Source organism: Lissotriton vulgaris, chromosome 1_2 (assembly GCF_964263255.1).
Source record: "Lissotriton vulgaris chromosome 1_2, aLisVul1.2, whole genome shotgun sequence".
Taxonomy (NCBI): Eukaryota; Metazoa; Chordata; class Amphibia; order Caudata; family Salamandridae; genus Lissotriton; species Lissotriton vulgaris.
Window position 1 is genome coordinate 312,114,199 of NC_141686.1, and position 17,035 is coordinate 312,131,233.

A 17,035-nucleotide genomic window follows, 5' to 3' on the forward strand; every position below is an offset into this window, starting at 1 on the left:
CTAACATTGATACCAACTCATGGATATTTGCCAAGGGATACTGATCAATGCATCTACACTAAACCTCAACTCTCCCGAGGAATTTATGGAAATCACAATTGGGGAAACCCATAGTGAAGATTCAGTAGGTTCAATAATGTTGTTGCAAACAAATCATTGAGTCAGCTCTTTAATTTGTCGCTATAATTAATCGGAACATTCCTCACCATTCCTTTATGTCTTACTGGAATGGCATTTTCTTAAGGAGTATCTTATTCTTAGATTCTTTATACTCTCCAAGTTGTTTTGTGAAAACGTCATCTCCGTTAACTGTATAGACTAGTGGAATTGCATGTGGATTCATTCTAATCTCAAGATCCTTCTGATGAGGCTACCCTAAAAGGGATTCCTGTTTGCCAGAAACAAAAGTTTCCCCTTAGATGACTTTCTGACCATATTGACTTGATGACCGGTATATCCACCATGACTCACCTTTGTGGGTAATAACTCTCTTTCTGGCCATAAAGATTGGAACAAATCATGTGCAATATTGCTCAAGGATCCACCATCGTGCTGATACTAAAACCATTAAATGTAATCTAATGAAATGGCAGCTTCTTTTAGATTCTACAATCATTCACACAAAATGTTTTGGATTAAGCCCAGAACCAGAACTATCCAAATCATCAACCTCTAAATTAATCTTTTCTGGGAAGATTTACACCCATGAGTAAAATGTCCTTTCTTTTTATACTTTACACATGCCTTGTCAATAGCTGGACACCCTTTGAAATAAAAAAAAACTATTATAACACCCACAGCAATGACACTGAAGCACTTCCGCCTTTCTCTCCTTATCTTCTATGCATATGCAATTCCCGGGAGATTTATAGCTAACAGCTCTGACTTCAGTGTTCTACTTTTGATCTTCTGCACACATTTTCCAAATTGTCAATACCCTTGGCAATATTCACAGTTTTCTTCCATGCGAGATCAGAACAAATCCAAAGACATTCCTGCCCCTTCTTATTTTTGCACTTCATAAGAATCTGATCCCTCAAAACTTGTTCATAGATTATATGTTCAGAATCACATTGTGAGGCCAAATACCTCAAATTTTCTAAATACTCTTCAGTTGTCTCATTCTCACTTTGTGCTCGTAAATAAAATATATAGCGTTCAATTAGTACATTCACACTTTTTCCAAACCTCCTACTAAGCTGTATGACAACACAATCCAATTAATTCAACCCAACTGCGATATTGGATTCTAGTTTACGAAGATTTTAAGATTTTTGAATTCCTTAAGACCCTGCAACCCCAAACAATGTTTAAACAAAGACAAATTCTGAGTTGAATCAAACTCATCCTCTTTAAGAACTTCCACATAAACTAGAAATATGTCAAACCAATCGTCCCATGACATTTCAAATTCACCAGAACATTGACAAAACACTTGTAGTGGAGCAATAGAAGAGATTATGGTGGAATACAATTATTATATTGATATTAAAAATGTCAGTAAAAAATGTTTTGCTGGCTGCCCCTGAGGTAGAGTGAGTCTGCTCTTAAGCCTATCTTTGCCAGGGTAACCCCGTTCAGGTAAGATCTGTGCATTAACCAAAAACGAAGGGTGATGGCTGCTTCCCTATGGGACATTAGTGTTGTTTGGCATTTCTCATTGTCAATGGGCCCTAGATATGCCTGCCATATCTCTTGAAGTTTGTGGAATGTGTCAGGTAAGTTGTTAAATAGTTTTTTGTAAGTCAATGGTATGGCTTTAGTGAGCAGCTGTCCGTCAAGTAGGCGGTCTTCCAACTGGTATGTTATTCATGTCAGGAAAGGCTGTGGTGTCTAATTTGAAGGTAAGCACATGGTGCACACTAGCCCTTTGATGATCTTAAACATAGGCATCGCAAGCATGTCTAAAGATGGAGGCAGGGGTGATATCTCCTGAAATGAGGAACTGGAACTATCAGAAATAGTACAGGAGACAACGGGCAGCTGAGAAACAAGATTATGCGGAGTGGCAATACCACCAACTCATCCAACAATTATGAATATTAATTAAAAAAAAAATCTTTTTATTGCTTTCAAAGACAAACAACAGACATGATAATGGTTGATCATATCTACATAGGCATGACTTCCTAGGTTAATTGAAGAGTAATATGACACTTGTTCTTACAGTCAAGGTAAGTTAACTAATATAACTGTCCCAGTTGTCGCGGATTACCCTATCTTCATTGGCGATCAGAACAGTTGCAGGATACATACGTAAGATCGTACATCTATGCCATAATGCCTCATGCATCAAGTCCATTCACATTCCCACCCTCAACTCTCCCTTCCTATGCCCCCCCTCCCGCCGGCACGCCAATCATAAGGCTAAGTGTGACAGAATGGTAAGTCTTATTGATGGGGTCCATACCTGGCATCATTTTTACAGCGTTATTAATTATTATGACTATTATGGGAGTGGGGAATCACCTCGCGCTCTTTCTCGTTGTCATCTGGGTAATTGTTCTACTGGTCCTCATCCCCAGTTAGAGCACTCATCTCTGAATCAGTTTCTATATCCGCCGCCTTTAGTTCCATGACAAGGGCCTCCCATGCTCGCGCCGCCTCTAATGCCTGGTCATTGTGGGATCTGTGGTCCTGCTGCAGGCGGACTGTGACCTCGATGCTTGCCCACATAAGTAATGCAGTCTTCCATCTGAGGTAGCTGGACCCCGCTGCGGCTTTCCAGTGAGACGTAAATTCTCTCTTAGCGAGCAACAATCCTAAGTCCAAAAACTTACTTGTCAATTTTGTTTTGCTAGTATGTGGAAACCAATGTAACAAGCAAGTCCTCTTATCCGGATTGAGTTGTCGCTCCGTTATACTACAGAATAAAGTGATTATCTCCTCCCAGTATGCACCCAGTTGTGGACAATCCCACAGCATGTGTACTAGGTCCGCGTCCCTCAGCTTACATCGGGGGCATTGTGCCGTATCTACATGGAAATATTGGTTGATTTTTGCCGGTGTTAGATATGCTCTGTGCAAAATAAAAATTGGATCAATTGGAATCTGGCATTTCTAGTGCCCTTCCATGCCCTCTTAAGGATGTGCGACCAGATCGTGTCGGGTATCTCTCTATATATATCCGCCGCCCACTGCGTGCGTAGCTTCTGCAACGGTGTCAGCCCCTCCCCAAGCATGCATTTATATAAGCAGGTGACCGCTTTATAAGTGCCCGCTGCCATCACTAAATATTGACACGCCTCACTTATTGGTAGTTCCAAAAGGCCAGTGCCCCAGTGTTTCTGGATGGCAGCAACTAGGGCTGCATGTATTAGGAAATGACCCGCGGGAGCCCAAAACTCTCCTGTAATGCGCTATAGGGCAATAGTACGCTGTCTCCAAACAAGTCCCCTACCATCTGTAATCCTAATGTCTCCCACTCCGCAAGGGCAGACCAATCCCCACCATGTGGTAGGGCCGTACACATGCCCAATGGTATATCTGGGGCATAAGGTCGCTGCACCCCAATTCTATTGTGGTATCGTTTCCAACAATGTCTCAGAGAGCATTCTTCAACCGATAGTCCATCAACCTGTAGTCTTTGTTGTAGGACCACAAATGACAGTACATGCTGCGGCACATCTGGTTCGAATTCTCGCTCCGGCCCTCGAAATTCCTGTGCCACTGCCTGGGTAAGGCACTGGAACTGTGCAGCCAGATAATATAATTCGAAGTCAGGGACAGCGAGGCCTCCCTCAGCACTTGGGGGCATAAGAGTATCCAATGCCACCCAACGCCTCCCCATCCCCCAAATAAAGCCACCCACCACAGAACGGAGCTGCCGAAATAGTGCGACGGGTATTCGTATAGGCAAGGTTCGGAAAATATACAGTAGTCGAGGAAACGCCACCATCTTCAGCAGTGCCACCCGACCCGCCACTGACAATGGCAAAGTTCCCCGGATCTGCATGCTGCCTTTAAGTCCCCTTATCGCTCTACCTATGTTACCTTCAAGCAGATTGTCCTGGGTATGATAAATATGCGTCCCCAAGTAGGGGAGGCACCTGGGTTCCCACGCCACATCAGGCAGTAGTGCAGGTGAGTCGCACACTCTGGTTACTGGAAAGACGCAAGTCTTTGCCCAGTTGACTCATAGACCAGAAATATTTCTGAATCGGCGTAGTAGGGCACACGCTCCCTCCAACGTCCCTCCTACATCCCCCAGGAACAGCAAAAGGTTGTCTGCATATAGCGAGATACAATGTGTCCAGCCACAAAGCCTCAAGCCTTGGAACTCCCTCCCCATTCTAGCCCGTCTCGCCAGTGGCTCGATTGCAAGGGCAAATAGCAAAGGGGAAAGTGGGCAACCCTGCCTAGTGCCACGCCCCACTGGGTACGAGGAGGAAATGACCCTACCAACCCTCACCCTAGCGCTCACCGAGGAATATAATATTTCAGTCCAGCGAACGTATCGCTCTCCAAGCCCGAAGGCTTTCATGACTGAGAACAAATAGGGCCATTCCAGACTATCAAATGCTTTGGCAATGTCCACCGAGAGGATTATTGCCTGATCATCCTCTCCATAGTCCCCACCCAATACACGTATCAGCCTGCGTATGCTGCCAGCAGTGTTGCGAGTAGGGAAGAAGCCAGCTTGGTCAGGGTGAACCAACCGCGCCATAAGGGGAATGAGTCGAGTAGCCTGCACACGACTCAGTATCTTATAGTCAGTGGTGAGCATAGATAACGGCCAATACCCGGATGGGTCCATAGGCGTTTTCCCCGGCTTAAGGAGGGGTATGATGATGGCCTCCCTAGTGGAGGTCGGCAGCACTCCCAGCTGTTTGGCCTCTCTGTACACCGTCGGCAACCTAGGAGCCAGGACGTCAATATAAGCCGAATAGAACTCAATGGGTAGTCCATCACTAACCGGAGTTTTGTTGCGCGCCAACTGTTTAATGGCGCAACGGATTTCAGCAATCATGATGTCCTGGCCGAGGGAATCTGCCTGTTACGCCTCAACGGTAGGCAGATCCAAGTCCTCCAAAAACGCATGTATGTCCATCTCCCCGGTTTGCAAGTGGCTCGTATATAGGTCCGCATAAAAGGACCAAAATCGATTGTTTATTTGATGTTGCGTGTATTCTAATCACCCTGATGAGGAGGTCAGCGGCAGAATGGGAATGCATCTAGGGGGGGTTGGCCAACCATGCCAGCAAGGTGCCCAGCTTATCCCTTTCAGCATGCTCACGGGCCAAATAAACTCTGTGATCTAAGCACCTTAAGCACTCTGCAACCGCTGCCACCGCATCTCTCAAGGTCCGAATCGTGTCCCGCACCTCAGAGTTAGTGGAGTTGGTTTGCTCTGCCTCCCTGAGGGCCTTCTCTGCAGCTTCAACTTCTAGCAGTAGTAGCTTCCGTACTCCTACCCATTTAGTAATACAAAACACACGGATCACCACTTTGAAGGTGTCCCACTCCAAGGCAGCTGTCGTAGCCGTGCCTTCACTCTCTGCAAAGTACTGCTTGATCCCCACTCCCAGCTCGGCACGGAAGGCCGGATCTTCCAGCAACTCAGGACGCAACCTCCAGGTTGGGACAGTGGGGCGCTCCACAGCCCAACAGAAACTCACCAGCAGTGGATTGTGGTCCGAGATGGTGCGCAACAAATATTCACTACCAACTACCATAGTGGCCAGACCGGGACTAAACAAGACCGCATCGAGCTGCACATGCAAATCGTGTAAAGCCGAGAAGTATGAGTAATCTTGTTCTTCCGGGTGTTGCGCTCGCCAAACATCCACAAAACCCCAGTGATCCTGACATTGAGCTCTGATTTTTGCTAGCTTATGGATCGGGGCCGCAGGTAACGGAGGGTGGGATCTGTGCATGGCCACATCCGCAATGGAGTTAAAATCCCCTCCCATTAATACTGGGTTTGTAAAGTAAGCCGCCAGGGCGTCAGACAAGTGCTCAAAGAAGGGTGCTTGTTCTACATTAGGAGCATAAATACTGCAGAGGGTTACCTCCCTCCCGCCCATGAAGGCGTACCCTAACAACAACATAGCGGTCCTCAAAATCTACCAGGTGATCAGTCATCTGGAAGGGGACGCCAGCCCTAATCCAAATCAACACCCCTCGCGCGAAAGCTGAATAAGTGGTGTAATAAAGCTGCCATCGCCATCTGCGCTGCAGCGCCAACCCCTCTGCTCTAGTCAAATGTGTCTCCTGTAGGAAAGCTATTTGCGCGCTCCTGCACACTAAGTAGGAGTGGAATTTATATCTACGCTGCATGGAGTGCAATCCCCTCACATTCCAAGTCACACATTTCACATCAGGTAAGGGACCCATAGTACCGATGCAAAAAACACAGGAACTCTCCGTTCCCCCCTAGACGCGCCGGCGGGTGCCATTCCCCATTCAAACCATTCCCCTCCCCCAACAATCCCGTCCCACCCTCAACATCACCCTCCCCCCCAAGAACAGGCATCAACATAGTGAATCCCATCCAAACCAGCCCAACAATTGCCTCAAGCAGTGCTAAGGCTGACTAACTGGGGACCATCCGGTGGGGGTTGGATAGAGCCTAGCAAGTAACCTGTAGTTAGTCAATGCAGCACCCAGTTACCTCCCCGGGAAGCCCCCAGAGACACATCCGCCCCCTTTCCCCCATGCATAATTCCATATTCCCTGATTGCTTAGGCATTGTTCTGTTGTATCAGTAAAGAGCCCAGCCCGGGGTCCCGCCGTTCTGTATTGCTAGATAGCATCAAAGGGAGCCCATAACAATATTCACTTTTCCACATCTAGTCATAACAGACCCCCCACTCCCACATAGAATACAGAGTCTACTCATCCAGCAGTCCATCCGCCGTTCTCGGTGTGACCAGTGGCAAATGCACACTGTCTGATGCCGCAGAGTCCGCCTCCAAGTTTTCCTTGTCATTCTCCAGGTCCGAGCCTCTCGGCGAAGTCATCAGCAAGTCTCCAGATATCGCCGATACCGCTGCTAATGCTCCTCTGCGCTCCAACTCTGTTTGTGAGGTCGATGGTTTTCGCAATCCCCGCCGCCGGCGCCTTATATGATGTGAACTACGGGGCTGCAAGTTTCCAGTAAGTGCCCGTGCCTCCCGCTCCGGTCCATCCTTGACAGCTCTATAGGATTCCAGCCACGTCCACGTAACCTCCGGCGTGTCTTGGAAGCAGGTTTTCCCATCCAGTATTATGCGTAGTTTGGCCGGGAATAACAGGGAGTACTGGATCCCCTCTGCTCGCAGTTCTTTCTTGACTGTCTGGAAGGACCGCTGAGTTTTGAAGGAATAATCCGGGAACAGAGTGACCTTACAATTGCCAACCTGGAATGGGCCATCCGCACGAGTCTTCTGAAGAAGCAAGTCCCTGTCCCTAAAATGTAGCAGGCGCGCCACCACCGGCCGGGGAGGATGTCCCTGCTGTGGAGGTCTTACAGGGACCCGGTGCGCACGTTCAAGAGTGTAGAAGGCAGATAAGCCCTCGGGGGTCATCTCAGTTCTCAGCCAGTCCTCCAGGTATCGCACCATGTCTGATCCCTCTGTTTTTTCCAGTAAACCCACCACACGAATGTTATTCCGCCTGTTTCTCCCTTCTGCATCCTCCGCACACTTCTCCAGCACTGCGATCCGGTCCAAAGCGCTTCCCATAGTCGTAGTCAGAGCGGTCTGTGCAGGTGCAACCTCTTGGACTACTTCCTCCACGTGCTTCACCCGAACCGATAACTTTGAGTGATCCGCCCTCAGAAGGCCGAGCCCCGTCGCCACCTGTGCAATGTCCTGCTGTAGGGCAGTACGAGAGTCCGCAATGGCAGATAGGATCTTATCCAGTTGTCGTTGCAGCCCAGGTTCTTGTGTCAGTTCTTGTGTGTTCTGCTTAGCCAGGAGCGGGGACTCGGTGTCAGAGGGCTGGCGATCCTCTTCCTTCCTCCCTCGGGGTTTACCCATAGTGTCAGTTGCCAGAACCCGCACAAAGGGCCCACAACGCTGAATCACACGATATGTATCAGGTGGTTATGAGGGCCAGTTCCCAGGCAAGAAGACTCAAACAAGACATCTATCGGCTGCTCATCCTATCTCCCGCAGATATCGCCCCTATTAACGCCACCAGCCAGGGCCTCCAGTTCACTGCGCCATCTGCGGAGGCCCCGGCAGGTCAAAAACAGCAGGAATGTTCAAACCACTGTTCTCCCAAACATGAGGGTTGCGCCTTTCTCAGCAGTTCAAAGCGCAGCAACACGTGGTTCTACATCAAACCCCATGTATCGCGGTGGCCCCAAGACCAGGTCGTCGCAGATCCGTCTAAGTAGGTCGTCGCAGCCCTCAGCGAAGTCCCCCGTTCCGGAAACACTCCAAGCGTAAGTCTACACAATGGGTTTGTGCTCAGTTCCTCCAGGAAACGGGTCTCTCCTCCATCAATACTGCAGGCCACCCAGTACGCCCACACCTCCTCAGGGCTCGCCCCCAGTGTCTCTGGGTCAGGCCGCTTTCACCTCCCTGTGGTGGTCGGCTAGAGGTTCAGGCTACCAGCCTCTGTCTGCTCCGGTTCGCAGCTAGCGACACCCCTGGGCCCTCCGGCCGCCTCCGCGGTCTGCAGCCCTAGTAGCCACTGCCCTTCACTCACCTGCACAGGTTCGACCAGCACACGGCCCTCAAGCTGCTCCCGGGTCTCAATCGCTGCCTCAATGGCCTCCAACGCGCTGGTTCATTCACAGGGAGGAGTCAGGGCCTCCGCATCCGCAGTCCGATCCCACCTATCCTCCTCGTCTGCGTTTGCAGCTACGGCAGGCCCCGTAGCGCCAGTCGGCGTGTGCCGTCCCTTGCACCAGTGCCGGCGATCGTGTGTCACCACCAATTCCACCCCACGTCCAGGGCCGATCTGCTCCTCAGCACAGATCACGGCAGCTGGCCTCAGCACAAGTCGCACAGCCCAGCGATCCTCCACTAGTCTGGCCCCTGGGCTCCAGTCGATGCGGATCGTCCCCTGCGCCGTAGCTGCTCTCCTCTTCTTGCCGTCTGTTCTGTTCCGTTTGCAGAGGCGATGCAACCCATGACGGCCGCCCGCGGCTCCCGTAGTGCTGCCCAGGAGCCTCCCATTAGAGATTTGGCCGCCATTTTGAGCTCTCCAACAGCGATCAGCACGGCCCAGGAAACCTCTCCGTAGTCCCGGGTTTCGCCATCTTGCGAGGCGGAAACACTCGGGGCCAGCACCCCTCTGCTTTTCCGTCCCCAGTTGCTGCCTGGGGGGGGTCAAGTGATCGATCCTTCAGGATAATTGAGGGGTTCTTTAGCGGAGCCCAGCGCTCACACCACCGCCTGCATCGGCATCCAAGCCACTCAACCCCCTAATTATGAAAATTCATGTGATAATATTGAGTTTCAATATGTTAGTCTCACTTAAGCATCTCCCTGCAAAGATTGCAACTGGTATTTCTTGTAACAATTGCAACTGGTATGCTTGCCACATACTTTAGGTCTTAGTTCATTTACTATTCTAAGTCCAGTCCCAGCACACTAAGGGGAGGGGTAGCGCAAAAGTATGATTAGATTGAAGGTCACCCCTTCTGCAGGGAGGAATGTATGCAAAGTATTTATTGATAATATATGATTTTTGGTCTGTCTTTTTTTAAAGATGTTTCTGGTCCACCCCATGTTTTTCCTGTATACCTGTGCATCAATGTATTTTCATCATATGCCTCTTTATTTTCTATATTTAAGTTCCTTTCTCTTTGGAATACTCACTCCTTAGCTGCCTTCCTTCTCTGTGCCAGCCTTTTCTCTTCTTTGCTTACTCTCAGTGTTGACCTTTCATGGATGCTGGGTCTGTGGACCTGAAACTGAATCCCACCCTGTTTCCTTGCAGCGCCCACTCATGGGACGGATTCTGACTCAGATTACGAAGATTACGATTTCAGCACCAAACCTCCGATGGCAGTCTCCTCCTTTTACAGTGAGAACCTCTCTCCCTGCTACTCTAGGGGAGTCCCAGACTTTCTAGGACTCACCTCTCTGTCAGCATCTTTGTCCTTACTCACTGCTAGTCTAGAGCTATGCACACATATGCACTTATACATTGCCTTATAAAACTCACCCATTTGACAACACACACACTAGCTTCCCAGGTCAGAGAAGAATAAACACAGCTCTGCTAGCGCATGTGTGTTACTGGAGCTTCTAGCTTTCTGCGTTCTAGAACGGTGCATAAAGCTACCAGTGCACCCCACATTTGGTTTCAGCCGCCCGCTATTCCAAGTCCTAGCTGACACTGTTCCATAAAAGCTTCTCTAGGATTTGGAAGGTCTTGGTGAAGCTTGCATTTGTCTAGGTATCTTTTAGGGGTACAGTGACAGGCATGGTCCTACAATAGAGCACAACTCTGTAACATCTCCTTTGCTTCCAGGATTGGGGTCGCCACTGCTATGACAGCCATGGGACTCACACAGTGTTATTAAGAATCAAAAGGAGGGGGAGGAAAGGTACTTGAACCAGTTCACTTCCCCTGTTATAAATGCTTTATCAAAGAGAACTAATTCTGGAGTGGGAGCTCCTAGCGTATGTTTGTTTTGGAAAGAAAACACATTATGTTTATAGTAAAGCCCTCACACACCAACCTTGTTGGTGACATGCTTCATCATCGGGACCCAGCCAAGGCACTGAGTGCACCTTGGGTGTGCTACAACGCCTGGGTACAGCGGAGCTGGTACTGTGCCATGAGAGTGCAGTGAGAAGGAGTGAGTGAATGTTAAAAAAGCCGTCCTAAGGGTCCCTTGGATGAAAACGACTATTTTAATCGATGGGGCCTTGGCAGTTGACACAAACGAGAGGCGGATATTTAAGAAGATATTAGGATACTCCAATATCCTAGTCGGTCAACATGTACAGCCATGCTCTCTTAGTGGTATGGCTTTCTTCAGGACATATGTGTAGTGCAGAGTGAATGGCCTAAAAACGTGTTATTGGAAAACCATAAATGTGACACATGCGCTAAGGTGTGATATGTGGTAGTGGAGGATGTCCTCTTATAGCACTTTCCTGTGGGGAAGGCAATGAACAAACAAACATACAGAGAAACATTTAACATACTGGTATAGTTGTTTTTGGGAGCAGAGTGTCTGTGCTCTTACATTGAGGAAACGTGTCGGCAGTTCACCGAGCAAGTTGGAAAGGGGACCACGAAAATGCTTAGAGGAATTATTGACAGTACTTTAGACCAGGCATTGCATGAAAGTAGGCGGAGAATAAACAAAACGCCGAAAGGATGCCTCAATAACTGAAATTAGAACTTAAAACTCTATTCAACAAACAGAAGTGCAGGTCCACCACCAAATAATTTAAGATAGCTGTCCAGGAGTGCCGAGACAGAAAAAAAGAGCTTTACCATATTTGCAGATGAGTCCAATGTAGGAAACTAAGATGCCCTGATGAGAGCCCACAAAGGCGACAGTGGGGCTTGAAACGCGTTGGTACAGTGATATGATCGCTGGGTCAAACTAAAGGATCCATACAAATAAATATGAATGATACTTTAGAAAGACACAATATCGTCGAAATTTAAAAAATAACTTTTTTTGCTCAATTGGGTTGAATTACAAAGAGTTTTATCTTTGTTCCACATTGGTGTTTGTTCCTTTATGTGGTCGTATTGTGAAAAGGTTTGTAAAAGTCTTATCTATTGATGTTAATTCAGTTGTTCGTATATATAAATGTGAATTGTATATTAATGTATGTGATATATGTTTGTAAATTGTATGTACAGCTCTGTGGAGGTCAGATTCCTTCCGTCTAAAAAATTATGAATTTTTTGAAAAAACTGGGTGATTAAATAACCCAATCACGCAAACAATATAGCGTGGTTTTTTCTAAGTGATTTAAATATAAGGGACAAGGATACCAGGTAAATTATTGTTGATACTTATGCTGTCAAAGGCACAGTGAGGACGGAGTGTGGCATAATTGGTTAAAGTAGACGCCTGGTAATTTATGCGGTACCGAGTGATAATCAAGGATGCGCACAGCGTGGAACATCGTGTTACTTGAACCAAAGTCGAGAAAAGCAAAATATCTTACTCAGACAATATCTGGAAAATGACCCATGAGTTCCATGCGGGGTCTGACCTGTAGTCACACTTTTTGTGACTAAAGTTAAAAGAGAAGACAAACGCGATTTAAAAACTGACCCGCATGCTAGGCTGTGAGAGTCTGCAAGAAGCGGGGTGGAAGGACAGTGTTAGAGCGTACCCCCCTTAGGAGGTTCCCACTTACTTTGTCAAGGTCTAGGACCCTCCTCGATTCCTGCTTCTGCCGCCATGGAGCTCCGTGGTAGAATGAGTGGAGCTGAGCGGTGGTTTAACTACTCTGCTGGTTTCAACAGGTGTCAATGAGTTTGGTTAATTGGGAACCGCTCTGACTGGTTCAATGGGCTTCAGGTGCTGGTTTAAGCTGTCTTCCGGTGAGTCTGCATGGCTGAAACATGTTGACAGACTAGGATATTGGAGTTACCTAATATCTCCTTAAATATCCGCCGCTCGTTTTTATCAACTTCCAATGGCCCATTGATTAAAATAGTCTTTTTCATCCCAGGGACCCTTAGGACAGCTTTTTTAACATTCACTCACTCCTTCTCACTGCACTCACATGGCATAGTACCAGCTCCGCTGTATCCATGCATTGTAGCACACCCAAGGGGCAACCGTTGTCTTGGGTGGGGCCCGATGATGAAGCATGTCACCAACTAGGTTGGTGAGTGAGGGCTTTACTATAAACATAATGTGTTTTCTTTCCAAAACAAACATACGCTAGGAGCACCCACTCCAGAGCTAGTTCTCTTTGATAAAACACTCACACAGTGCTGCCCTTCTACCCTCACCATAGGATCTCTATTTGTGTGCTATACAAACTGTGCAGCTTTCAGGCTAAGAAGACAACTTACTCTACAACCCTCTCTTCATTTTAGATTCACTTCGTTACAGACCAATAGAGGAGACACCTCAGCAAGTGATGATCCAGATGGCAACACTTGAAGAAGGTACACGCAGGCGGTCACTTCGATACAGATGGAATGATGTAGGCAACACAGGATAAGATGGGAGATTGGGTGTAATGTGGCACATGGAATTTCAGAGATGATACATTGGAGTCTGGTAGTAGAGATAAAAATAAAAATAGATAGATTAGACAGGAACATGGGAGACTGGTTGTAATGATGCAGATGGAGTGACAGAAATAATAGAGGACAAGGTGGGAGTTTGGTTGTAGATATACAAATAATATAGGATAGATTAGAGTAGGGATGGGAGTTAGTTGTTGAGATACAGATGGAGTGGCATAGAGTTCAGGAGAACATGGAAGTTTGGTTATAGAGAGACAGCTGCCTCAAAATAGATATCAAAGGAGAGGCCGGGAGCTTGGTTTTGAAGATACAAGTATAGTGAGGTGGATGAGACAGAAGAGGATGGAGCAGAAAAACGGGAGAGGTTGCCAGCTTGGTTGTAGAAATGCTGATAGAGCAGGATAAACAGTACAGGATGTCAGGTGAGCTTAGTTGTTGAGATGAGATACAGAAGGAGTGTCTTAGATAGCACATCAGAAGATGGGAGCTTGGTTGTTGTGATGCAGATGGAGTGGCACAGACACCAGTGAAGAAGATGTGGAGTGGCATAGACATCACCGCAGAAGATGGGAGCTCAGTTGTTTAGATACAGATGGAATGGCATAGCCACCATAGCAGACGATGGGAGCTTAGTTGTTGAGATACAATTGAAGTGGCATAGATACCACATCAGGAGATGGGAGCTCAGTAGGATAGATACAGATGGAGTGGCATAGACATCACAGCAGAAGATGGGAGCTTGGTTGTAGGGATACAATTGGAGTGGCAATGTACCACAGCAGAAGATGGGAGCTCAGCTGTAGAGACAGACGGAGTGGGATAGACACCACAGCAGAAGATGGAGACAAAGGGAGTGGCATAGATAGCACAGCAGAATATGGGAGCTTTGTAATAGAAACAGAAACAGAGACAGACAGAGATAAGACAGGACACAACAACAACACTGTGGATGGGAGTAAATCTGCAAATGTGCGTCTTGTGATGTTGTGCAGGAAGAATGTTGATTTTGGAATGTAGAGAATAGGAAAGGTGGAGTGGGGGTTTCTGAAACCCACTGTGGGGCAGCAGAAGCTGAATATAGGATTCTACCAGAGTACTGAGAAGATGGAGTTGATGTACTATTCCTAACTACACATCTTTGTTCCCTGATTATATACATATTCACTGAAAAAAACATAGGTTTCAGGCACGTTATAGTTAGAAATTAGCATTTAGAAAAATTTAGAAATTCACTGAAAAAACCATAGGTTTAAGGGACGTTATAGTTAGTTGGACATTTCACTCATACAAAACCATAGAAATTCCCCCGTTATAGTTAGTTCAGCTAACTACAACTCGCGCCCCCGCAATGCACTGCTGATGACGTCACATATTACATTATTTATGACATGGTCAGTGACATCACTGATGACACCTGAAATGACATCACTGAAAAGCAATGTGGTTTGGATTTTGTAAGCGAGAGCAGGAAACCTGCTCTCGCTTACAAAATCCAAACCACTATATGATAAGGCAGGGCAGGAGCCGCATGGCTCCTACCCTGCCGTAGCAAACACCAGTTTCCCGGGGTGGGCACCCCCGGACACTGCAGGAGTCAGGCCTGGCGGTGGCGGTCCCCAGGGCCATGAAGGGCTCCAGGAGGGGGGTCGTGCGGCCCGCCTCCCACCTAGTGCTTAGCCCCGGGGTGGTGGTCCCCGGGGCTTGGGGTCCTAACGGACCACCACATTTGCATATTAGTGCCCCGGGGAGGTGGCGGTCCCCGGGGCATGTGGGGGGGCTTGAGCCCCCTCACAGGTTTATTTATTTCATAAAAAAGCCCCGGGCAGTGGGGGGCGTGTGCCCCTGCAAATAATTAATAAAACCCCCGGGCTTGGTGGGGCCTTGGAGGCTCCACACACATTTAACAATTAGCCCTGGGGGGTGGCGGTCCCCAGGGCTGCTGGGGGGCTGCATGGCCCCCCGCAACTCATAAATAAAGGCCTGGGGAGGTGGCGGTCCCCGGGGAAGTGAGGCGGGATTGGGCCCCCCCACACATTTTTTTCAGTGCCCCCGCTTCAATACATCAAAGCACGGGAGCCCGCACTTCATTTTTTTATTTTTTTCTCGTCCGTATACGCGGCCCCAGCGCAATATCGGGTGATTATTTTTTTTTTTAATGCTTTTTTTGACCCTGGGGGTCCTTGTGGGACCCCCTGAGCAGGCCTAGTGGTCAGGGTGTTTCTACCCTGCCCCCTTTTCTTGTTTTTCGCATTTGTTTCACTGTTTTCTTGTGACTCAGTTATACCGAGTCACAAGATGGCTGCCAACACTTCCTGGTTTGAAGTGTTGACAGCCAATTAGAATAAAGCTTGTGGTCGGGAGAGTCCACAGATCCACTGCGCCTCTAGATATCGATATTTTTATTTTTTGATTTTCTCAGCAACTTCTGAAGGGATTTACCCCATTTTTAAAAAGGTCGCTTTCAGAGCCACACAGTACCTTTTTGCCAAATTTGGTGTAATTCCGTTCAGCAGTTCGGGCTGTAGCCTTGGCTAAAGTTTTCAATGGGACATTGATTTTTTTACTCTTATTTTTGAATTTCTCAGCAACTACTGAATGGATTTACACCATTTAAAAAAAGGTCGCTTTCTGAAACAAGCGCTATCTTTTTGCAAAATTTGGTGTGATTCCGTTCATCAGTTCGGGCTGTAGCCTTGGCTACAGTTTCCTATGGAAATTAACATGGAGAAAACACTTTTTGGGACTCCCCTTTTTTCTCAGGCCCCGCTTGACGAATCACCCCCAAACTTTCAGGATAGTAGCTGACCTGGATGAAACATTTTTTTTGTAAAATTTTGCGAAGATTTGTCAAACAACGCCAAAGTTATCAGCAAATCAAAAAATGACTTTTCTATGGAAACTAGGTTCTAACTATAACTACCTACTGGCGACCGCCAGTAGGTAATATATTTAAGTAAAAAATATATATCTGTATGTATTTTACACAGTGGGGGATCCACAGTTTTCCGTCTTTTAAAAAATAAGCCCCGGAGCGGGCCAGGGTCGGGGGTGTCGCTGTACTTTTATTTTTAGGGAAGTGGTGGTGGGCCTCCTCCCCAAGCCACAATGAGGCACTGGGGACCCCATCCCCCAGGGTTGTTTTTTATAATTTGGACTGGGGGGTACACAGGGTCTTGCACATTTCTATGGACTTCTTACTTTACTTTTAAAAAAACATAGAAATTCACTGAAAAAAGGTCAAAGTAAAATTATAGTTCGGAATTGTAATAATGTGTTAATTTACATAAAAAAAGGTTCAGTAAGTCACTGAAAAAGGGATGTTATAGTTAGGTGAAAATGTCAGTTCCAAATATACAATTTTAAACTAACAAAACCCTTGAAATTCGCCAGTTATAGTGATCTTAAGTAACTATATCTCGTGCCCTAAAGTAACTATAGCTTGTGCCCTCGTCACGCAGTGCTAATGACCTCACATATTACACCACTCAAGACACGTTCTATTGCATCATTGATAACATCACTTCAACATCTAAAATGACATAGTTGATAATAGAAAATTACATGGCAGCGGCGTGAGCTATTGTTACTTTAGGCCACAAGCCTATATAACTTTGATTTTCCAATGAAAAGCCTACTTAGTGAATGTTTGTCAGAGGTTTCAAAGGTCATATTTTACAGAAAGGAGGTCTAGTTGTGAATTATTTTCCATAATTCACAGTGCCTAATTCAATTGTAGGATATTTAGTTCCCCATAACATATAAAAAGTTAAACAGAGTATTAGTTATTCTGTCCCATATTGCACTGTTTTTACTTTTCTATATATGTCTTGTTGAACCTTATCTTTAGTTTCAATATACAACAGAAGAAAATCCCATTTTAGAATGTATATTATTTTCAATTTGCTTGCAAAGA

General features: G+C 46.9%; 1 protein-coding gene across 1 annotated transcript in view; it reads left to right on the forward strand.

The window, feature by feature from the left end:
- The window catches only part of CD6 (CD6 molecule), a 187,389-nt gene that overhangs the window by 137,594 nt on the left and 32,760 nt on the right, over nucleotides 1-17,035 (forward strand). The window contains exons 8-9 of the mRNA XM_086952646.1: nucleotides 9,877-9,963; nucleotides 12,967-13,038. Coding sequence (XP_086808772.1) covers nucleotides 9,877-9,963; nucleotides 12,967-13,038 — 159 coding nt within the window. The remainder of the gene's footprint in view (nucleotides 1-9,876; nucleotides 9,964-12,966; nucleotides 13,039-17,035) is intronic.